Here is a 24,591-nt window from a genome sequence, read left to right as displayed (position 1 = left end):
ATTTTATTTCTACAGAAAATTTTCTCAAACTTTATTTCTATAGAAAATTTTCTCAAAATTTTATTTCTATAGAATATTTTCTCAAAATTTTATTTAAAAAAAAATTTTTCTCAAAATTTTATTTCTGTAGAAAATTTTCTCAAAATTTTATTTCTTACTGTTGGTCACTGATACTCACTGCTAAGTCGCAAAATTTGTAAAAATGATAAAGCACTATATAATACATATCTATCGACTGATGAATCATAAATGCATTTTTGCGAAATTGCCTAAAAAATTATAAATATTTCCCATATTTATATCCTTCGCCAACCTGTGCCCAAGATTTTGTAGAAGTCTTACAAAATATTGTCCAAATCGGGTCAGTTTTAAATGTTGGTCAATGGGAATGTAAAACTTTATATAAAGCACTTAACAAATTTGAAGTATTTGAGAATTTATCCAAATTTTTTGTTTGTAGAATGTCAATTTTAAAGATGTTGGTGATATTTTTTTCCGTGTGGCATAATCTAAGTTAATCATGGATTTAGTATGTGATTACATTTGTATTCTTTTTAGGCTATGGGATTGTCCATTCCTTATATTTTCTGATAGCCGATCTCATTTGAAATTCAATAGTGAGTATTTTTGTATGGCATTTGAGTTGAGTTTTGTCGTTGAGATGGGTATTGGTTGGTTAATGTGTGCCGCTGCCACAGTCGTATTTAAGGCCACCGTTTTTTTTTTTTCACATGTGTTAGTGTATCTTTCCGCTTTTTTTGCCCCATAACTAGCTCGTGCCAGTATGTCTGGTGGTATCTGCTATAAACCAGATAAATTCGCTTCTTCAGCTCTTTCGGAAGAGCTGGTACTCTTGTACCAACACCAATAGCAATGGCCTTAGCTGGAAGGCAGCTCATGTAAATGTACCCAGAGAAAACAAGCGTGCCACTTGATAGAGGCGACATGAAATTTGTGTAAAACCGTTTTTTTTGTATCTGTCTTGATTGGTAACGTTTACATGCCGATGTCGGTGAGCGAGTGTATGGCCAATGGATGCATATGCCAAAGACCATAACAAGTGTCTCGATCATTAGTAAAGGGTGATTTGTTAAGAGCTTGATAACTTAAAAAAAAAAAAAAACGCATAAAATTTGCAAAATCTCATCGGTTCTTTATTTGAAACGTTAGATTGGTCCATGACATTTACTTTTTGAAGATAATTTCATTTAAATGTTGACCGCGGCTGCGTCTTAGGTGGTCCATTCGGAAAGTCCAATTTTGGGCAACTTTTTCGAGCATTTCGGCCGGAATAGCCCGAATTTCTTCGGAAATGTTGTCTTCCAAAGCTGGAATAGTTGCTGGCTTATTTCTGTAGACTTTAGACTTGACGTAGCCCCACAAAAAATAGTCTAAAGGCGTCAAATCGCATGATCTTGGTGGCCAACTTACCGGTCCATTTCTTGAGATGAATTGTTCTCCGAAGTTTTCCCTCAAAATGGCCATAGAATCGCGAGCTGTGTGGCATGTAGCGCCATCTTGTTGAAACCACATGTCAACCAAGTTCAGTTCTTCCATTTTTGGCAACAAAAAGTTTGTTAGCATCGAACGATAGCGATCGCCATTCACCGTAACGTTGCGTCCAACAGCATCTTTGAAAAAATACGGTCCAATGATTCCACCAGCGTACAAACCACACCAAACAGTGCATTTTTCGGGATGCATGGGCAGTTCTTGAACGGCTTCTGGTTGCTCTTCACTCCAAATGCGGCAATTTTGCTTATTTACGTAGCCATTCAACCAGAAATGAGCCTCATCGCTGAACAAAATTTGTCGATAAAAAAGCGGATTTTCTGCCAACTTTTCTAGGGCCCATTCACTGAAAATTCGACGTTGTGGCAGATCGTTCGGCTTCAGTTCTTGCACGAGCTGTATTTTATACGGTTTTACACCAAGATCTTTGCGTAAAATCTTCCATGTGGTCGAATAACACAAACCCAATTGCTGCGAACGGCGACGAATCGACATTTCACGGTCTTCAGCAACACTCTCAGAAACAGACGCAATATTCTCTTCTGTACGCACTGTACGCATTCGTGTGGTTGGTTTAATGTCCAATAAAGTAAACTGAGTGCGAAACATGGTCACAATCGCATTAATTGTTTGCTCACTTGGTCGATTATGTAGACCATAAATCGGACGTAAAGCGCGAAACACATTTCGAACCGAACACTGATTTTGGTAATAAAATTCAATGATTTGCAAGCGTTGCTCGTTAGTAAGTCTATTCATGATGAAATGTCAAAGCATACTGAGCATCTTTCTCTTTGACACCATGTCTGAAATCCCACGTGATCTGTCAAATACTAATGCATGAAAATCCTAACCTCAAAAGAATCACCCTTTACAAGTCCATATTGTATAGAAAAAGGCTTTTGACTTTTACTTTTGATGATCCCTTAAATTGTCTCATTATCATAAGTTCTGTTTGTTTTTGTTGGTATTCGAAAGATCAAAAGCAAATGATCATGAGGCTTAAGTGGGTTAGAGCTTAAAAAATATATATATAAAAAAAATTCTTAATTTTGCCCAAGAAGTTCTTGTCAAATATTCATCAATGTAAATGGATAAACCTCCAAAAAACACAGAAATTACACAGAAAAAAATATCACTAATAATTTTCCAATTAAATTTTTAATTGAAAAGTTATTTAAAAATTTAATTGATTTCGAAAAAAAGTAGGCATGTCGCCATCGTACCACTAGAACAACGCAGAGCAAGTCAATTGTAAGTGGCACACAACTCGGACTGTCAATCGGGATTTATCCCGAAATCCCGAGATTTTCGGGACGGGAATTATTCCGAATCCCGAGATTTTTTTATTTTGAATCCCGGGATTTTTTTATTTTGAATCCCGGGATTTTTCGTTATGCCGAAAAAATAATCCAAATTGGATTAGGATCTTTTATTAGTAAATTGGTTGATTTCATTCAGTATAAACGACCCGTATATAAGTGTCGACTGTGAAAGATGTTTTTCATCTGTAATAAGATAAGATCGCAAATATCTGATGAAAGTTTTGAAGCCTTGATATTTTTAAGAGGTTATTTAAAGCGAAGTACGAGTATAAAAGAAAATCGTTAAAATGTTTTGTTGAGTACGAAAGTAATATGAAATAGTTTTCAATTTATTATACCCTCCACCATAGGATGGGGGGGGGGGGGGGGTTATATTAACTTTGTCATTCCGTTTGTAACACATCGAAATATTGCTAAAGTATATATATTCTGGGTCGTGGTGAAATTCTGAGTCGATCTGAGCATGTCCGTCCGTCCGTCCGTCCGTCTGCTAACTTCCGAACGAAACAAGCTATCGACTTGTTTTCAGTTTACACAGAGGTAATATACATGTTCTAACAAAACATTTTTTTAAAACTGCCTTATGACCTAAGAATTTTGTACTGGTAGTATCTTAAAGGCTACAGTGCGCATTTAAGGGTTAAAGATGATTTTTTACTTCGAGCCTGGCGTAATTTCTACTTGATATGGAGCCTTACTGGTAAATTTAAGGTGTCGTTAACAGGTTTTACATAGGAAAAGAAGTAAACTACATTATGGGAAACATAGTTCATTTGATTGTGCGAAAATTGAACTAAATTGTGTTTCAAATTTTGAGATTCATTACATTAATGAAAATTTTCCGACATTTTTAATTACCGTTTATGAAATGCATCTTTCTCGAAAAGAAGAAAATGAACTAAAATTAAAGAAAAAATCTTAGGCGCCAGATCATTCCCATTTTAAGCACGCTGTAGTGCATTCTTACTATTTTTGACAAGTGTACGAAAAAACTTCTTTTGTTTTAGTTAGAATTGAACTAATTTGTATGTCATTGAAATTTTACTGCCATTTAGTTCATAAAATTTTTGTGAAATACTTGGAATAAAGAAAAAATCGTTGGGCTGGGGAAAATTTCTAACAAAATTAATAAATATTAGTAATCATTATAGCATCAGTTTTACAACAGACTTTTTTTCTGTGTAAATGACTGTGATGGAGAAATGCCGAAAAAAAACGGATAAATTAAAATTTATTTCCCAACTAGCGTAACCCGGCCCGCTTCGCTGCGCCTTCCGAAGCGTATTTGGAGGAACATTTTGCATTAAATTAGTCAACTATATCCTTCGTGCTGAAAACAAATTCGAAAAGATTTCAATTCTTTTAAACAAATCGGACTACTTGATTTTTCGTTTATAGGTACAAATACGGCGGGAGAGGGTGTACCCTTTCCTCCAAATTTTTTTAATAATGTTCTGTATTCAAGTAGTTGGACAATCTTCTATATTTCTTGTGAATTTTAAGTGGGGTTTGTCAAGGAAAGGTATCCTTCTCCTCAACATATCTGAAAATTAAGCACTATATTATAATAACATACAAAGAATTACTGTTTCCCATCCAATAAATCGGAAAAAGCAAAAGTAGTAAAAAATTTTACCACATTAACATTTGCTAAAATGTTGGAAAATGATGCACCCTCTATGTTGGCTGCCAATTTCATGTAAAGACTTCTTTACTAAAAAGAAGTCTGGCAGAAGCCTGTGCAAAAATCATAAAATTATGTACCGAGTTCCCATTTACGCACAACCCTCTACTTTCAATTAAAAAAAAAAAAAAACGGACAAAAGGGAACCCGCTCCCCACCTTCGCTCCACTCCGACCTGATATCGGACTATCACGTACCCTATATTAATTTCGCAACTACTCAATGGTCCCTATAAATTCTATCGAAGTAAATCGATAAAGTTTATTTCAATTTTCCCCTTCCCCAACCAGATATCGAAAAATCATATACTAATTTAAAAATTATGTATAAATTTAATCACCTCCTGCCACGTCCCTGTAAATTTCAAGTAGATCGGAGATGTTTAAATTGTGCTCTATTGTTTTAAAGGGACGTCACTTTCCCCGATACAATATCGACACCCCTAACCTTCCCTGAAAATTCTTGAAACTTTCCTTCAAGTGTGGGGCAAGGAAGGTTGCCTCTTCGTTCATAACCTTCCCCCACTGCCTTTGTAAATTTCAAGAAAACTTAAATTTTTTTTTAGTTTTAGAGGAGGACCTCCTCCCCGACCAAATATCGAAAAGTGATTTAGCGTATCTTTTGTAAACGTCCCAGAAAATGTCAATCAAATTATAAGTCTAAAGGGCGGCCTCTCTTCCGTCCTAATATCACAAAATCAGGTATCAACTATTACAGTTGACGGAGGTTACGATCTCTCCCCAGTCCTCTGTAAATTTCAAGTAACTCGGTAAAGTTTAATTGTTTCTCTGTATGTACTTAAGAGAAGCGGATGTCTCCCTATGCCCTTTTATTTTTATTAAAAAATCAGGAACCTGATATAAATTTCGTAACCCATGTTTTCTGTAAAATTTCAGTCGGGGGAGTTTAGTTTTGTTTGAACTTTCAAAAAAAAAAAAAAAAAAATTGGGCAAAGGGGTGGTCCCCCTCCCCGACCAAATATCGAAAAATAATGTAGCGGATTTTTGTCTACATGCCAACCCCAACATTCAATGAAAATTTCAAGCAAATCGCATAATTTTGTTCCAAGTTTCAAAAAGTAGGGCAAGGGGGAGGTCCCCCTCCCCATCCACATATGAAATCATCGGGTACCCCATATTAATTCCATAACCTCACCACATGTTCTCTGTAAATCTCAGATAATTTAGAGAATTTTAGTTTTTCACTGTACTTTAAAAAAAGTCGAATAAAGGAGAGGCCCCCCTCCGCCTCCAAATATCGAAATAAAAAGTAGCGGATCTTTGTCTAGATGCCAACCCCAATCTTCAACGAAAATTTCAACCAAATCGGTCAACTTTGGTCCAATTTTCAAAAAGTCCGACAAAGGGGAGGTCCCCCTCCGTGACCAGGTGTCAAAAAATGAGGTACCCTATTTTCACCACATGAACGCCCCCTACGATCTCTGAAAGTTTCAAGTAAATTGGTTCAGCCGTTTCGGAGCCAACTCGGTACATACAAACAAACAAACAAATAAACAAACATAGCTTGAATTTTATATATATATAGATATCAAGTACGCAAAACTCAATTTTAAAAGAAATTTGTATTCTTACTTCAATTCTCCGGAATCAATACCATAATCATAAGTGTAGGGACAAAATCTTTGGAAGCGGCCAAATTTTTGTTTTTTCAGTGCACACATCATTTCTCTACAAATATCAATAAAAAGGTGACCACTCAATGTGATCATCTTGTGAAACATTCATATAATTTAATTTTATTAAACTGTTTTTTTTTATAACTTTCATGTTTTTAATCCATTCATCCATGATGTCCATTGTGGGTTCGTTGATTGGTGGCAATAGAATTATTTTCAGATACAACCGCCTCTAGCTACCATACAATTGAATTTACTTTTATCGCACTTAGTTCTGTGTGTTTCTTTCTTCTATGGATGGATGGGTGGATAAATATGGTTGTGTGAACACACATATTGTTTATTAGTTTCTTTTTGTTTTTTGCAAAATGGCAATTAATTAATTGAAGATCATTGACTTACATAAATACATGATCAACTAAAAAAGAGAAACAATGTATACGTATGTCGTCTATAAGAATTTGTAAGGAAATAATATTGAACTTGAAAATATTGCTCGGTAAAATTAATTAAAAATAAAAAAAAAAAATTAATACCATTAAATACATACGGTACCATCACCAATTATTAATGGACCCAGACGATGATGATGATGAGTTATTGAACGTGTGACTTTATTTGCTTCAATAAATTAATGATCGTCTCAATTAAACCATAAAGTATCAAAAACTATAAAACAAATTTCTATAATTAGGATAATAACAAAAATAAATTTCATTAAATTTATGCACTTTAAAAACTTAAGTTTACTTGGTTTCAAAGATGTTGACTTTCTCTTTAGGATTTTGATATTCATTTCCAAGCAAAGATGTGGCTTGGACTATTGGCCATTATAGGATTGCAAACAGAATCTAAGTATTGATTTTTATGATATTTGGAGTATTGGGAGCCTTTACTTTTCACACAAAAAAGTTTGTTTTACACTCAAAAAAAAAAAAAAAAAAACAAAAATTTTACTTGGATCTAAAGATGTTGACCTTCCCTTAAGGATTTTGGTATTGATTCCGAGCCAAAGATGTGGCTTCTTTAAAATAAGGAAATTTTTTAGAGGCCTTTGTAGTTTCAAATCTAGGATCAATAAAATTAAAATTAGGTTACAGTTCTCATTTATGGAATTTTCATTCTCTTTTTGCCAATTGGCAAAATGGCAGTTTAAACATCCAAATTATATTCTTCCAAGTACAAAATACTTTTTTAGTTCCAAACAACTTTAAACCAAAGACACAAAATCCTCAGAATAAGTCTATATTTGAAGCGTTTTTATAGTAAACCTAAAGATTCAATATTTCAGTTAATTTTTATTTAACTCAAAAATACTTTAACCTTTAAATGCACACTGTATCTTTTAAGATACAACCAGAAAAAAATTGTTACTTCTTAAAATTTTGACCGAATTCTACGAATAAAAGTTTTTCGCATTTTAAACATCATAGGGCAGTTTTAAAAAATAAGCATTTTGTTTGGAAAATGTATAGTACTTCTCTGTAAACTGAAACCAATCTTGAACATTTTAAATTAAATTTTTCCCGAAATTTTAAAAAAACTACAAATTGGAGAATAATTATTTTTTCCCAGAAATAAAAGGGTAAGTTGGTAAAAATTTGTGTAGTGTAAAAATGTATCTATTCTATATTGTAAACAAAAACTTAGATTAATGCGCACTTTTAAGATTCAAACACTACTTTTGCAAAAAAAAAACAAAAAATTTAGGAAAAAATGTGGTATGGTATGCAGATGTTCTTTTTTAGCACTTTGCATATTAAATATATTTTTTTTTGAGGATCGGTGTTCTTGTGCATTTAAGGGTTAAAGAAAATTTGCCTTAGTTCAAAGACATGCGACTTTAACGGAAGCACGCAAATTTCAAAAATTTTTACTCTAAATTGAACAAGTATATACGGCCGTAAGTTCGGCCAGGCCGAATCTTATGTACCCTCCACCATGGATTGCGTAGGAACTTCTACTAAAGGCTATCATCCACAATCGAATTACTTGGGTTGCGATAACACTTGCCGATAGCAAGGTATCGTAAAACTTTTTAACACTGTCTTCTAAATTGTAAGTTAGCCCATACGGGGTATATATTAAACAAAAAAAGGCCGATTAAATACGTATATAATATAGTTTGACAAAATTTTCTACAGAAATGAAAACTTGACAAAATTTTCTATAGAAATAAAATTTTGACAAAATTTTCTATAGAAATAAAAACTTGACAAAATTTTCTATAGAAATAAAATGTTGACAAAATTTTCTATGGAAGTAAAATGTTGACAAAATTTTGTATAGAAATAAAATGTTGACAAAATTTTCTACAGAAATAAATTTTTTACAAAATTTTCTATAAAAATAAAATTTTGACGAAACTTTCTATGGAAATAAAATTTTGACAAACATTTCTATAGAAATAGCCGTTTGACAAAACTTTCTATAGAAATGAAATTTTGACACAACTTTCTATAGTAATAAAATTTGACAAAATTTTCTATGGAAATAAAGTTTTGGTAGATTATTTTTGGCGATATGGACCAATTTTTGTGTAATAAGTCATCGGCTATATATAACTAAAGACCGATATTGACCAATTTTTACATGGCTGTTAGAGGCCATATATTGACAAAATGTACCAAATTTCAACCGCATCGGATGACTTTTGCTATATATAATTATGGACCGATATGGACCAATTTTTGCATGGTTGTTAGATACCATATACTAACACCATGTACCAAATTTCAACTGGATCGGATGAATTTCGCTCCTCCAAGAGGCTCCTGAGGTCAAATCTGGGGATCGGTTTATATGGGAGCTATATATAATTATGAACCGATATGGACCAATTTTTGCATGGTTGTTAGAGACTATATACTAACACCACGTACTAAATTTCAATTGGATCGGATGAATTTTGCTCCTCCAAGAGGCTCCGGAGTTCAAATCTGGGGATCGGTTTATATGGGGGCTATATATAATTATGGACCGATATGGACCAATTTTTGCATGGTTGTTAGAGACCGTATACTAACATCAGGTACCACATTTCAACCGGATCGGATGAATTTTTCCCCTCCAAGAGGCTCCGGAGGTCAAATCTGGGGATCGGTTTATATGGGAGCTATATATAATTATGGACCGATATGGACCAATTTTTGCATGGTTGTTAGAGGCCGTATACTAACATCAGGTACCAAATTTAAACCGGATCGGATGAATTTTGCTGCTCCGGGAGGCTCCCCAAGCCAAATTTGGGGATCGGTTTATATGGGGGCTATACGTAAACGTCCGATATGGCCGATTTTCAATACCATCCGACCTACATCAATAACAACTACTTGTGCCAAGTTTGAAGTCGATAGCTTGTTTCGTTCGGAAGTTAGCGTGATTTCCACAGACGGACGGACGGACATGCTTAGATCGACTCAGAATTTCACCACGACCCAGAATATATATACTTTATGGGGTCTTAGAGCAATATTTCGATGTGTTACAAACGGAATGACAAAGTTAATATACCCCCATCCTATGGTGGAGGGTATAAAAACAAAATTGAATTTATAAACTTTCTTTTAATAAAAATTTTCTTATTTTAAAGTAATTTATCCTTAATATTGTGTGCATTGCTCATTCTTAAACTTAGGTTGCGTAATCTTTAATACCAAGTAAATATTTTTTCCAGTGTAAATTTAACTTATGCTTATTGTTTTTTATTTGTTTTAAAATTTAAAAAAATTTTTAAAGAAAACTTCCCTAGTTCAATGAAATTTTCTTTATTCCACATTTAGTTCAAAAACTTTTTGAACTAAACGTGCATACAAAAAAATAATTTTGGTCTTTACTCACGAAATTAATTGATCCAATTAATTTTTAATTGAAATGTCTTTGGTCACTGAAAAGTCACCAAAGTCAATTAAAAACTTAATTGATACTGCAAGCTTTTTATACCCTCCACCATAGGATGGGAGTATATTAACTTTGTCATTCCGTTTGTAACATATCGAAATATTGCTCTAAGACCCCATAAAGTATATATATATATTCTCGGTCGTGGTGAAATTCTGAGTCGATCTGAGCATGTCCGTCCGTCCGTCTGTTGAAATCACGCTAACTTCCGAACGAAACAAGCTATCGACTTGAAACTTGGCACAAGTAGTTGTTATTGATGTAGGTCGGATGGTATTACAAATGGGCCATATCGGTCCACTTTTACGTATAGCCCCCATATAAACGGACCCCCAAATTTGGCTTGCGATTGCTCTAAGAGAAGCAAATTCCATCCGATCCGGCTGAAATTTGGTACATGGTGTTCGTATGTGGTCTCTAACAACCATGCAAAAATTGGTCAATATCGGTCCACTTTTACATAAAGCCCCCATATAAACGGACCCCCAAATTTGGCTTGCGATTGCTCTAAGAGAAGCAAATTTCATCCGATACGGCTGAAATTTGGTACATGGTATTAGTATATGGTCTCTAACAGCCATGCAAAAATTGGTCCATATCGGTCCATAATTATATATAGCCCCCATATAAACCGATCTCCAGATTTGAACTGCGGAGCCTCTTAGAGGAGCAAAATTCATCCGATCCGGTTGAAATTTGGTACCTGGTGTTAGTATATGGTCTCTAAGAACCATTCAAAAATTGGTCCATATCAGTCCATAATTATATATAGCCCCTATATAAACCGAACCCCAGATTTGAACTCCGGAGCCACTTGGACGAGCAAAATTCATCCGATCCGGTTGAAATTTGCAACGTGGTGTTAATACACGCAAAAAAATAATTCTTTCCTCCCAAACGAAATTTTAGACAAACAAAGTTCGTTTCTCATATGCTTTTCGCTCTAAGGAAGTGTATTTGGAAGAAAAGTATATACTTTTTGTGGTCAACGTTTATTCTTTAAAAACAATTTCATAAAGACTAACTAAAAAAACATTGTTTTCTTGCTAATTGCATTTTCCCTCACATCTTTCTCACATCCACGAGGTTTTTTAGTTCTTAACACCTTTTCCTGTAATACCAACAATGTAGAAGAAATTATACGATTTTATAAATTTGGAAAATTTTTTTACCTATCGCCTGGACGGAGAATCGAACCGCGGACCATGTACTTTGTAAGCCAACACACTAACCACTGAGCTATGTACCTGTTATGGTCATCAATAGATAAATATCCATATAAGTTATATTTTATAGCATAGCTTTCGGCGCCCACGAACCGAATAAACAAAGTTTATTTAACAGAAACAAATATTTAGTTTGGCACCGTGGAGCAGTGGTTGCTATGTCCGACGTGCATGCCAAGGGTCGTGGGTTCGATCCCTGCTTCGACCAAAGTTTTTTTTTATTTTGTCTTTTTTTACATATATTCCAGATATGTTCGGAAGATTCCGAAAAAATGTTCAACATTAAATATTAAATTTTGAACTGTAAAATGTGTCTTATTAAAGGCCTAAAGTCAGAAAAGAACAGTGTTTGATATAAACGAAATGTACTGTGTTGTTGTTTCAAAAATAACTTTTTGTTATTGAAAAAATAAAAATTTTGTAACAAACGAATTTTTTTTTTGATGATAAAAGTTTAAAATTTTCGAAGCAATTCAAAAAACTCTAACAGAAGAAAAACGTTTTCGGTACACGTTTTCCAAACGTTTTTTTTTTTCTTTGCGTGTATATGGCCGCTAATAACCATGCCAAAATTGGTCCATATCGGTCTATAGTTATATATAGCCGATCCCCAATCACACAAAAATTGGTCCATATCGGTTCATAATCATGCTGCCACTCGAGCAAAAATAATCTAGCAAAATTTTATTTCTATTGAAAATTTTGTCAAAATTTTATTTCTATAGAAAATTTTGTCGAAATTTTATTCCTATAGAAACTTTTGTCAAATTTTATTTCTATAGAAAATTTTGGCAAAATTTTATTTCTATAGAAAATGTTGTCAAAATTTTAATTCTACACACAAAAAAATTTCACGTAAATTTTTCCAATTAAAATTTTAATTGAGTTTTAAAAAATATTCAATTAAAAATTTAATTGATACAACAAACTTTTTTAATTGAAACAAAAATCAATCACAAAAATAATAGTATCAATTACATTTTTAATTGGATCAATTAACTTTTTAATTGACCTTCAATTATTTTTTTAATTGATACTATCATTTCTGTGATTGAAGACATTTCAATTAAAAATTAATTGGGTCAATTAATTTCGTGATTGAATCAGAAAAAAAAATTTTTGTGTGTATAGAGAATGTTGTCAAAATTTTAAATCTTTTGAAAATTTTGTAAAAATTTTATTTCTATAGAAAATTTTGTCAAAATGTTATTTCTATTGAAAATTTTGTCCAAATTTTACTTCCATAGAAAATATTGTCAAAATTTTATTTTGTCAAAAATTTTTTTCTATAGAAAATTTTGTCAAACTAATTATATACGTATTTAATGGGCCATTTTAAGTTTAATATATACCACGTATGGACTACGTGGTATATATTACGGTATTAGGAAGTTTTAAGATACCTTGTCATCGGCAAAAGTTATCGCAACCCAAGTAATTCGATTGTGGATGACGGTCTTCAGTAGAAGTTTCTACGCAATCCATGGTGGAGGGTACATAAGCTTCGGCCTGGCCGAACGTACGGCCGTATATGCTTGTTATGATTGACTTTGTTTCAATTAAAAAATTTGTTGAATCAATTAAATTTTTAATTGAATATTTTTTTTTTAAATCAATTAAAATTTTTAATGGGAAAAATTTTCGTGATATTTGTTTTTTGTGTGGGAATTAATTTCACATACATTAAGTTCAGTGCTAACTAAAGTAGATGTATACACTTTTTTTTACACTTCTCAAAAAAGTCAAAATCTTTGGAAGAGGGTAACCCTTTTTAAGTGTACATTTAGGGTACATTTTTATTTAGTTCTGCTTGAGAGACAAGAAAATTTTTCCACACATACATACTATATATAACGAAACAATGAACAATGTTCATTAATAGAAGGCAATTTATTTTTTAATATCAAACTGAAATTCATTATAATAATTAAAAATATTCATTAAATTTATGAAATTGCCTTGTAGGCTTAATTTATTTTATAATCTATATTTAATGAATATTATGAAAATTTCTCTAGCCATCTCATAGTTAAAAATGTTTCACATTCTCTTTTGTTTATTTTTTTGTTGTTATTGCAGCTTACTGAATTTATTGTGAGAAAATAGTTTGAATTTCTCTTTCTCAATTGAAACGCTAACGGAGATGTAAACAACTCGCCTCTCTCTCACTGATTATAGAGAAGAAACAAAACAATAACGACAAGCACAAAACCCGAATATCTGCGAGACCAACTGAAAACAAAACAACAAAAAAACCAACGTATACCAAAAATATATACCGGATTAGTTGATTTCCGTAGAGAAAAATATTTTTGATATAGTTTTGAAATTTTTTGTTTATTACGAGACCTACGAGAAACTAACATCTGAATGAAAATGTCTGCTTCCATGGTGGCCATTTTGAAACTTTTGTTTTTGTGTGCTTTGGCTCACACTGCTGGATGTTTGTCACTTCCGGCCTCGAGTGTAGTCGAATCATTTGAAACTACCACTGATCCGCCTCCAGCCATTAAGACTTCGGAATATTTGATTGTACGCGGTGAAGATTCGTCATTGGAAAATCCCCATTTGAAATTGGCCGCTTCAGTATTGCTGAAGAGTTTTGAACAGGAAGCGGCCCAGCTTATTCCCTTGGTCAATGATGTACCCTTGGAGGAATGCAGTAATCCCTCACATAAGGCCAAATTTTCAGCCTATGATTATACTGTGCTATTGGCCATGCTGGTTATCTCATTGGGTATTGGCATCTTCTATGGATTCTTTAAGAAATCGGGCAGTTCTTCGAATGAATTTTTACTTGGTTCCGAAATGTCCATATTTCCGGTTACTTTGAGTTTGACCACAAGCTTTATAACAGCCATTGAATTGCTGGGCAATCCATCGGAAATGTATTTCCAGGGATCACAATTTGTATTGATTGGTGAGTGTGTAAATACTTTCAAGAATTTGGTTGTTGTTGTTTTTCAATGTTCTTTTTTTTGCTTTAATTATAGTTATTCCCATGGTGTTTGTTGTACCGGTAGCTGTGAAAATTTTCTATCCGATTTATTTCAAAATGGAACTGACCAGTTGTTATGAATATTTGGGTATACGTTTTGGCAAGGAAATTCGTGTTTTGGGAGCTATCTTATATGTTCTACAGGTAGGTACTCAGATAGACCCAAAGAATTTCGTTAGTACACAGATAAAAAAGGTAAACTATGAGGGAAAAAATGAACTATATCGTGCGAAATTTTAATTCAAAATTTTATTCCAAATTTTGAGAAAAATTAACGAAACGAAAATTTTTTTGACATTTTTGGATTTTTAAATACCATTTACAAAATGCAAAAATGAACTAAAAATAAAGAAAAATCTTAAGCGTCAAATTAATTAGAAGTGTACGAAAAACTTTTTCTGCTTTAGTTAGCATTGAACTTTTATTTGTATGTCATTGAAATTTTACTGTCATTTAGTTCATAAAACTATTGAGATATATTTGGAATAAAGAAAAATTCGTTGGGCTGGGGGAAATTTTAACAATAACCTGAAACAAAATATTTTTTTTTGCAATAAATATAAGTTAATTTAGCCTTAGTTTAAAAACCGATTTTTTTATGATTTATGAACCATTTTGGAAGAAAATAGGTCTATCCCCGCCATAACTTTTTGTAAAGTATCCCAGCAAAAAAAGCGTCGCCAAAAAATAATGAAAATGTTCTTTTTGGATCCGGAAGTGGTGCAGAAACAATGAATTTAACATGGGCTTGTCATAGGACGGAAGTCATCCATTTCAACAGTCGTTGCACTGAATTTGCATCACTTCTCTAGGTGTGATCCGAACTCAAATGTTTTAAATGTAAATTAAAAAATTCTGTGATATTTTGTTAAATAAATAATTTTTATAATTTTTAATGGTTTCTAACGCTTGTCGGAAACGTTTGACCTTAAATATTTTCAAAAATTCACAATTTTTCAGATTGGATTTAGCATTTTTTCGATAAAATTTAAATGAAAAATTTGAACCAATCAAAGACGAAAATAATGGGAAGGCAATGTAATATTTTGTATTATATTGATGGTACTTTGCAAATTCTGGAAAAAGAAAAAAATATAAATGGAAAATACATATTTTTATTATTATCGGATATTTTTCATATTTTTAAATCCAAAAGAAAGAACTTTTTTACCATTACATAATTCAGCTCATTAGTTTATATATCAGATATACTGCTCTCTACTTGGGTTCAAATTGAAAAAGGCATATAAAACAAAAATGCAATTGAATGCCAATGCCACTTCCCAACTTAAAGGTGAATCTTCCAACAAACCCATACCGCTCTTGGTTTTTAGAAAACTAGGAGTGAAAAAAATTTATAATTTTAAAAGATCAATAAGGTACCCACTTTTTTATTGCAAACATATTTTTATATATTTGATCAAATTATGGAGTTGATGGCATTGATTGGTCAATTTCACGAAATAAAATTGGTCACTAAAAGGAATGAATAAAAAATATATTATTTTAGTCAACTTAATGTAAACAGGCTTCAATGGAAAACGGTATTCACATTTCAAAATTTCTTACCTTCAATAAACGTAGATTGTTTTCCATTTTTACAATACCACAAAACACAAACACAGGTAATTTCAAATGCGTTCTGTCATATATTTTTTTCAAACCTTTACCACGTGGCCGTTTGTTGTTGCACACTTTATTTATTTCAACCCTTTGCTATGATTTGTTGTTGCGTTCAAAATATTTATGCACACATTTTCAATGCAGCAGACAGAATGTCGCCAATCATGTTTTTCAATTTACGCGAAAAACAAAAACCCAACCGTTCGTTACGAGTTACTTCCACAGACTGATCTCTCCATCATACATTGTTGAATAAATACCCATTCTCTTGTTCTCTTTTCGCTCTTTCCATTGCTCAAAATTATTCAGTTTCAATCACAAAGGTGATTGGATCAATCACATGTGTAATTGGAAACGGAAAAATTTTCAATCACGTTTGTAATTGAAAATTATTTCCGAATTGATTAACAAATTGATTGAATCAATTAATATATTAAATTGAAACGTAACAAATATCAATAATTTTTTTAATTGGTTTTTATTCGGATTTGATTAAATAATTAATTGAATCAATTAACATATTAATTGAATCCGTTTCCAAATTCAATTAAGTGTTTAATTGAAAAAATGTTGGTGATAATTTTTTGTGTGTATATATTAAACTAAAAAAGGCCGATTAAATACGTATATAATTAAGTTTAAAGTTTCTATAGAAATAAAATTTAGATTTGGTGTGATTGGGGATCGGCTATATATAACTATAGACCGATATGGACCAATTTTGGCATGGATTTTAGCGGCCTTCTACTAACACCACGTTGCAAATTTCAGCCGGATCGGATGAATTTTGCTCCTCCAAGAGGCTCCGGAGATCAAATCTGGGGAACGGTTTATATGGGGGCTATATATAATTATGGACCGATATGGACCAATTCTTGCGTGTTTGTTAGAAATCACATTCTAACACCATGTTCAAAATTTCAGCCGGATCGGATGAAATTTTCGTTTCTTAGAGGCTCCGCAAGCCAAATCGGGGGATCGGTTTATATGGGGGGTATATATAATTATGGACCGATGTGGACCAATTTTTGCATGGTCATTAGAGAATATATACCAATACCATGTACCATCCGATTCGGCTGAAATTTGCTTCTCTTAGAGGCTCCACAAGCCAAATCGGGGGATCGGTTTATATGGGGGCTATATATAATTATGGACCGATGTGGACCAATTTTTGCTTGGTTGTTAGAGACCATATACTAACACCATGTACCAAATTTCAGCCGGATCGGATGAAATTTGGTTTTCTTAGAGGCTGCTCAAGCCAAATCGGGGGATCGGTTTATATGGGGGCTATATGAAATTATGGACCGATATCGACCAATTTGGTTGTTAGAGGCCATATATTAACACCATGTACCAAATTTCAGCCGGATCGGATGAAATTTGCTTCTCTTAGAGCGATCGCAAGCCAAATTTGGGGGTCCGTTTATATGGGGGCTATACGAAAAAGTGGACCGTTATGGACCAATTTTTGCATGGTTGTTAGAGACCATATACTAACACCATGTACCAAATTTCAGCCGGATCGGATGAAATTTGCTTCTCTTAGAGCAATCGCAAGCCAAATTTGGGGGTCCGTTTATATGGGGGCTATACGTAAAAGTGGGCCGATATGGCCCATTTGCAATACCATCTGACCTACATCAATAACAACGACTTGTGCCAAGTTTCAAGTCGATAGCTTGTTTCGTTCGGAAGTTAGCGTGATTTCAACAGACGGACGGACGGACGGACATGCTCAGATCGACTCAGAATTTCACCACGACCCAGAATATATATACTTTATGGGGTCTTAGAGCAATATTTCGATGTGGTACAAACGGAATGACAAAGTTAATATACCCCCATCCTATGGTGGAGGGTATAAAAAAACTAAATATATGTTCCTGGGTAAGAATCTGGCGGTATGAACAATGAACGGTTGCCACTGTTGTTAGAATTATACCAAAAATGGTAGATTTTTCACTGTTTTTATTCTTCTCCAAATACTTTCTATAGAAATAAAATTTTAACAGAATTTTCTATAGAAATAAAATGTTGTTGTTGTTAAAATGTTGTTGTTAATGTTTGGTAGTTTCTTGGTAGAATTTTCTCAAAACTTTGGTAGATTATTTGTGGCTCAAGTGGCAACCATGGCCCCAATAGCCAAATCAAGCAGGGCCACAATCCCAGATGCACAATCCCAAAAAGGATACTTGGGGTTCATACAAACGGGCCTCAAAAATAAAATGAAAAAAAAAACATAAAAATAGGTATTGTTATTTTCCATATAATTTTTGGGGTCCTACTTCATTTAAGTTTTGGGGCAAATTTTCATAGGACCCCTTATTCATAACGCCTACTAATCTCTAATCGCGAAATGAATTCGAAAACTAGTTCCACTTGGAAACGCAGCACAATCCAATTGAGCTTCAATTTCATTTGAAATATTGGGGGTTATTTTCATAACGTAAACAGGCTCCAAAACAAAAAATTAAAATTAAATTTGACGTTGTTGTTTTACATATAATCTTTTGGGGTCCCACTCACTGTTGCCACATTTGGTAGAGTTATACCAAAAATGGTCGATTTTTTATTTTTTTTTGGTAGATTGGTCAAATTCTTGATGTTTTTGTATATTTTGCAAACTATTCCTCTCCAACCAGGAGGTTCTTCATAAATTTTTAATAGAAATAACATTTTGACAAAGTGTTCTATAGAAAATTTTTTTTTTGACAAAATGTTCCATAGCAAAAAATTTGACAACATTTTCTATTGAAATAAAAATTTGAAAAAAATTTCTATTGAAATAAAATTTTGAAAAAATTTGCTATAGAAATAAAATTTTGACAAAATTTTCTATAGAAATGGCATTTTGAGAAAGTTTCCTATAGAGATGAAGTTTTAGAAAAATTTCCTATAGAAATGAAGTTTTGAGAAAATTTCCTATAGAAATGAAAATTTGAGAAAAAAAAATCCTTTTTTTTTTCTTTTTGTAAATTCAAGCTCGAGGTCAAAGTTTTATTTTCTGTTTTATTTTTTTATAATTCGATATTTCGATCTCCTTCGGAAATCATCGACGGGAATAAAATAAATAAATAAAATTAAAACCTATGTCACTGGTGTTGTCCTCTCATTTCTGTTGCTGCTACCAACAGAAACAGAACTGAGAGGACAACTCAAGTGACATAGCTTTTAATTTTATTTATTTATTTTATTCCCGTCGATGATTTCCGAAGGAGATCGAAATATCGAATTATAAAAAAATAAAACAGAATATAAAACTTTGACTTCGAGTTTGAATTTACAAATAGAAAACAGAAGGTAATAAACAAAAAGGTACAAAAAAACAAGTATATACGGCCGTAAGTTCGGCCAGGCCGAATCTTATGTACCCTCCACCATGGATTGCGTAGGAACTTCTACTAAAGGCTGTCATCCACAATCGAATTACTTGGGTTGCGATAACACTTGCCGATGGCAAGGTATCGTAAAACTTTTTAACACTGTCTTCTAAATTGTAAGTTAGTCCATAAGGGGTATATATTAAACAAAAAAAAAAAAAGGCCGATTAAATACGTATATAATTCAGTTTGACAAAATTTTCTATAGAAATAAAATTTTGACAAAATTTTCTATAGAAATAAAAACTTGACAAAATTTTCTATAGAAATAAAATGTTGACAAAATTTTCTATGGAAGTAAAATGTTGACAAAATTTTCTATAGCAATAAAATTTTGACAAAATTTTCTATAGAAATAAAATGTTGACAAAATTTTCTATAGAAATAAAATGTTGACAAAATGTTCTATAGAAATAAAATGTTGACAAAATTGTCTATAGAAATAAAATGTTGACAAAATTTTCTCCAGAAATAATTTTTTTTACAAAATTTTCTATAGAAATAAAATTTTGACAAAATTTTCTATGGAAATAAAATGTTGACAAACATTGCTATAGAAATAAACTTTTTACAAAACTTTCTATAGAAATGAAATTTTGACAAAACTTTCTATAGTAGTAAAATTTGACAATTTTTACATGGCTGTTAGAGGCCATATACTAACGAAATGTACCAAATTTCAACCGCATCGGATGACTTTTGCTCCTCCAAGAGGCTCCGGAGGTCAAATCTGGGGATCGGTTTATATGGGAGCTATATATAATTATGGACCGATATGGACCAATTTTTGCATGGTTGTTAGAGACCATATACTAACACCACGTACTAAATTTCAATTGGATCGGATGAATTTTGCTCATCCAAGAGGCTCCAGAGTTCAAATCTGGGGATCGGTTTATATGGGAGCTATATATAATTATGGACCGATATGGACCAATTTTTGCATGATTGTTAGAGACCGTATACTAACATCAGGTACCCAATTTCAAACGGATCGGATGAATTTTGCCCCTCCAAGAGGCTCCGGAGGTCAAATCTGGGGATCGGTTTATATGGGAGCTATATATAATTATGGACCGATATGGACCAGTTTTTGCATGGTTGTTAGAGACCATATACTAACACCACGTACCAAATTTCAATCGGGTAGGATGAAGTTTGCTCCTCCAAGAGGCTCCGGAGGTCAAATCTGGGGATCGGTTTATATGGGAGCTATATATATTTATGGACCGATATGGACCAATTTTTGCATGGTTATTAGAGACCGTATACTAACATCAGGTACCAAATTTCAACCGGATCGGATGAATTTTGCCCCTCCAAGAGGCTCCGGAGGTCAAATCTGGGGATCGGTTTATATGGGGGCTATATATAATTATGGAACGATATGGACCAATTTTTGCATGGTTGTTAGAGACCGTATACTTAGACCACGTACCAAATTTCAACCGGATCGGATGAATTTTGCTGCTCCGGAAGGCTCCGCAGGCCAAATTTGGGGATCGGTTTATATGGGGGCTATACGTAAACGTGGGCCGATATGGCCCATTTTCAATACCATCCGACCTACATCAATAACAACTACTTGTGCCAAGTTTCAAGTCGATAGCTAGTTTCGTTCGGAAGTTAGCGTGATTTCCACAGACGGACGGACAGCCGGACAGACGGACAGACGGACGGACGGACGGACGGACGGACGGACGGACATGCTTAGATCGACTCAGAATTTCACCACGACCCAGAATATATATACTTTATGGGGTCTTAGACCAATATTTCGATGTGTTACAAACGGAATGACAAAGTTAATATACCCCCATCCTATGGTGGAGGGTATAAAAACAACAAACATAGATACAAAATTGAGAACATTTTGAGAAACTTTACTAAAGAAATAAACTTTGGAAAAAGAAATATAGAAATAAAATTTTGACAAAATTTCCTATAGAAATAAAATTTTGAGAATATTTTTCATAGAAATGAAATTTTGAGAAAAATTTTTCTCTAGAAATAACATTTTGACAAAATTTTCTAAGAAATAAAATTTTGACAAAATTCTAAGACCATTTTCTATAAACAAAACTTTCTATAGAAATAAAATTTGAACAAAATTTTCTATAAAAAATTGAAAAATTTTTCTATAGAAATACAATTTTGACAATATGTGCTATATAAATAAAATTTTGACAAAATTTTCTATAAAGAAAATAAAAAAATCTATAGAAATAAAATTTTGACAAAACTTTCTATACAGAAATTTAAAAAAAAAATTTATAGAAATAAAATTTTGACAATATTTGTTATAGAAATAAAATATTGCAAAAACACCAGTGACATAGGTTTTAATTTTATTTATTTATTTTATTCCCGTCGATGATTTCCGAAGGAGATCGAAATATCGAATTATAAAAAAATAAAACAGAAAATAAAACTTTGACCCCGAGCTTGAATTTACAAAAAGAAAACAGAAGGTAATAAACAAAAAGGTAAAGAAAAAACAAAAACAACAAACATAGATAAAAAAATTTAGAAAATTTTGAAAAGCTTTACTAAAGAAATAAACTTTTGAAAACAAAAAATTATAGAAATAAAATTTTTACAAAATTTCCTATAGAATTAAAATTTTGAGAATATTTTTCATAGAAATGAAATTTTGAGAAAAATTTTTCTCTAGAAATAAAATTTTGCAGAATTTTCTAAGAAATAAAATTTTGACAAATTTTTTATAACATAGAATCGGGCAGCGCTCAGTGATAAGAGAGAAGTTCACCAATGTGGTATCACAATGGACTGAATAGTCTAAGTGAGCCTGATACATCGGGCTGCCACCTAACCTAACCTATATAAGTAAAATTTTGACAAAATTTTCTATATAAATAAAATTGTAAGAAAATGTTCTATATAAATAAAATGTTGACAAAATGTCCTATAGAAATAAAATTTTGAGAATATTTTTCATAGAAATGAAATTTTGAGAAAAATTTTTGTAGAAATGAAATTTTGAGAAAATTCTCGAAAGAAACACAATTTTGAGAAAATTTTCTATAGAAATAAGATTATAATCAAAACAATTATACAGAAATGAAATTTTGAGAACATTTTCTATAGAAATGAAATAATTTGTTTTAGGTTTGCTAGGTTTTTGTTAAAATTTTCCTCAAAATTTGGTAGATTATGTTTGGCTCGAGTAGCAACTGTGGTCCTACTTCGTTTAGGTTTTGGGGCTAACTTTCATGGGGCTCATAATCATAGCGCCAAAGGATCCAAATATGGAGTACTTCCGTCCTATGATAAGTCCGAACAACTTTTTTGAAGACTCTTGTTTTGCTGGGGTTATATCCTATTTCGTTTATATCAAACACTGTTCTTTTCTGACTTTTGGTCTTTAATAAAACACATTTTACAGTTCAAAATTTAATATAGTACAATGTAATGTTTAACATTTTTTCGGAATCTTCCGAACATATGTAGAATGTATGTAAAAAAAAAAAAAAAACTTTGGTCGAAGCAGGGATCGAACCCACGACCCTTGGCATGAGAGTCAGACGTAGCAACCACTGCTCCACGGTGCCAAACTAAATGTTTGTTTGTGTTAAATAAACATTGTTTGTTCGGTACGTGGGCGCCGCAAGCTATGCTATATAAATATAACTTATATGGATATTTATCTATTGATGACCATAACAGGTACATAGGTTAGGTTAGGTTAGGTTATGTGGCAGCCCGATGTATCAGGCTCACTTAGACTATTCAGTCCATTGTGATACCACAGTGGTGAACTTCTCTCTTATCACTGAGTGCTGCCCGATTCCATGTTAAGCTCAATGACAAGGGACCTCCTTTTTATAGCCGAGTCCGAACGGCGTTCCACATTCCAGTGAAACCACTTAGAGAAGCTTTGAAACCCTCAGAAATGTCACCAGCATTACTGAGGTGGGATAATCCACCGCTGAAAAACTTTTTGGTGTTCGGTCGTAGCAGGAATCGAACCCACGACCTTGTGTATGCAAGGCGGGCATGCTAACCATTGCACCACGGTGGCTCCCAACAGGGAACAGGTACATAGCTCAGTGGTTAGTGTGTTGGCTTACAAAGTGCATGGTCCGCGGTTCGATTCTCCGTCCAGGCGAAAGGTAAAAAAATTTTAAAAATTTATAAAATCGTATAATTTCTTCTACATTGTTTGTATTACAGAAAAAGGTGCTAAGAACTAAAAATCTTCGTGGAAGTTAGAAAGATGTGAGGGAAAATGCAATTAGCCAGAAAAAAAAAATTTTTTTGAGTTAGTCTTTATGAAATTGTTTTTACATCCTGGAAAAGAATAAACGTTTATCACAAAAATTATATACTTTTCTTCCAAATACACTTCCTTACAGCGAAAAGCAAATGAGAAACGAACTTTGTTTGTCTAAAATTTCGTTTGGGAGGAAAGAATTATTTTTTTGCGTGTACTACCCAAGATTTCCATATACCTCTAACACACCAGATAAATTAGAAATTAGAAAAAAGTATAGGTAATGAAATTTAATAAATAAGTTTTTGTAAATAAAATTTAAGAAGCGTTCAAAAATACAACATGTATTTCAAGACTTTATTAAAAAGTCTAAAGACTTTACTTGAAAAATGGCATAATTTATACTTTAATTTGTAAGTTTACATTGCGATTATCACGTGATGTGATGGACTTCGAATTTACACGATGCAAAAGTTCATAAATTAAGATTTGCAAGCAACAAAATCTCAATTTAAACGTGACTGGCGTCTTAAATGTAGCCTTAAAATAATTCCTCACTCCTTTGAAATCACAAAATAATTAAAATAAAAAAAATTTTGCAATAGGATACGTTTTTTCTTAGTGTTAATATTAAATCAGTATTTTGTTCAGTGTATATTATTTATCTACATAATTTGCTTTGTTCTTTACAGATGTGCTTTTATACTGCGGTGGCTGTCTTGGCCCCAGCCATTGCCCTATCGAAGGCAACGGGCTTGGATACAAAAATCGCTGTTGTTCTAATCTATGTCGTTTGTGTATTCTACTCATCCCAAGGTGGTATGAAAGCTGTAGTCATTGCTGACACATTTCAGGTAGAGTCTAGGATCTCCAATGTTGTCGACATTTTCGTTTTGAATTCGACACAAAGAAAGATTTTTTCATGCAATAACGAAATTAATTTATCCAATTAAATTTTCAATTGAAATTGCTTCAATCACGAAAATATGAAATTTTTTCAAATCAATTTTAATTGAAATTGCCGAAGAAATTATATTTTTTTATTTCTAAGAAAGTTTGTTACAAAA

At 32.7% G+C, this 24,591-nt stretch overlaps 1 protein-coding gene across 1 annotated transcript in view; it reads left to right on the top strand.

Moving 5' to 3' along the window:
• Window positions 1-24,591, top strand: part of LOC142233478 (sodium-coupled monocarboxylate transporter 1) — a 73,657-nt gene that overhangs the window by 34,901 nt on the left and 14,165 nt on the right. The window contains exons 2-4 of the mRNA XM_075304417.1: window positions 13,363-14,203; window positions 14,277-14,425; window positions 24,217-24,378. Of these exons, the coding sequence (XP_075160532.1) occupies window positions 13,654-14,203; window positions 14,277-14,425; window positions 24,217-24,378 (861 nt within the window). The 5' untranslated portion in view covers window positions 13,363-13,653. The remainder of the gene's footprint in view (window positions 1-13,362; window positions 14,204-14,276; window positions 14,426-24,216; window positions 24,379-24,591) is intronic.

The sequence above is a fragment of the Haematobia irritans genome, chromosome 4 (assembly GCF_050003625.1).
Source record: "Haematobia irritans isolate KBUSLIRL chromosome 4, ASM5000362v1, whole genome shotgun sequence".
Lineage (NCBI taxonomy): Eukaryota > Metazoa > Arthropoda > Insecta > Diptera > Muscidae > Haematobia > Haematobia irritans.
Note: the sequence above shows the minus strand (reverse complement) of the source record. Positions and strands in the feature narration are given on the sequence as shown.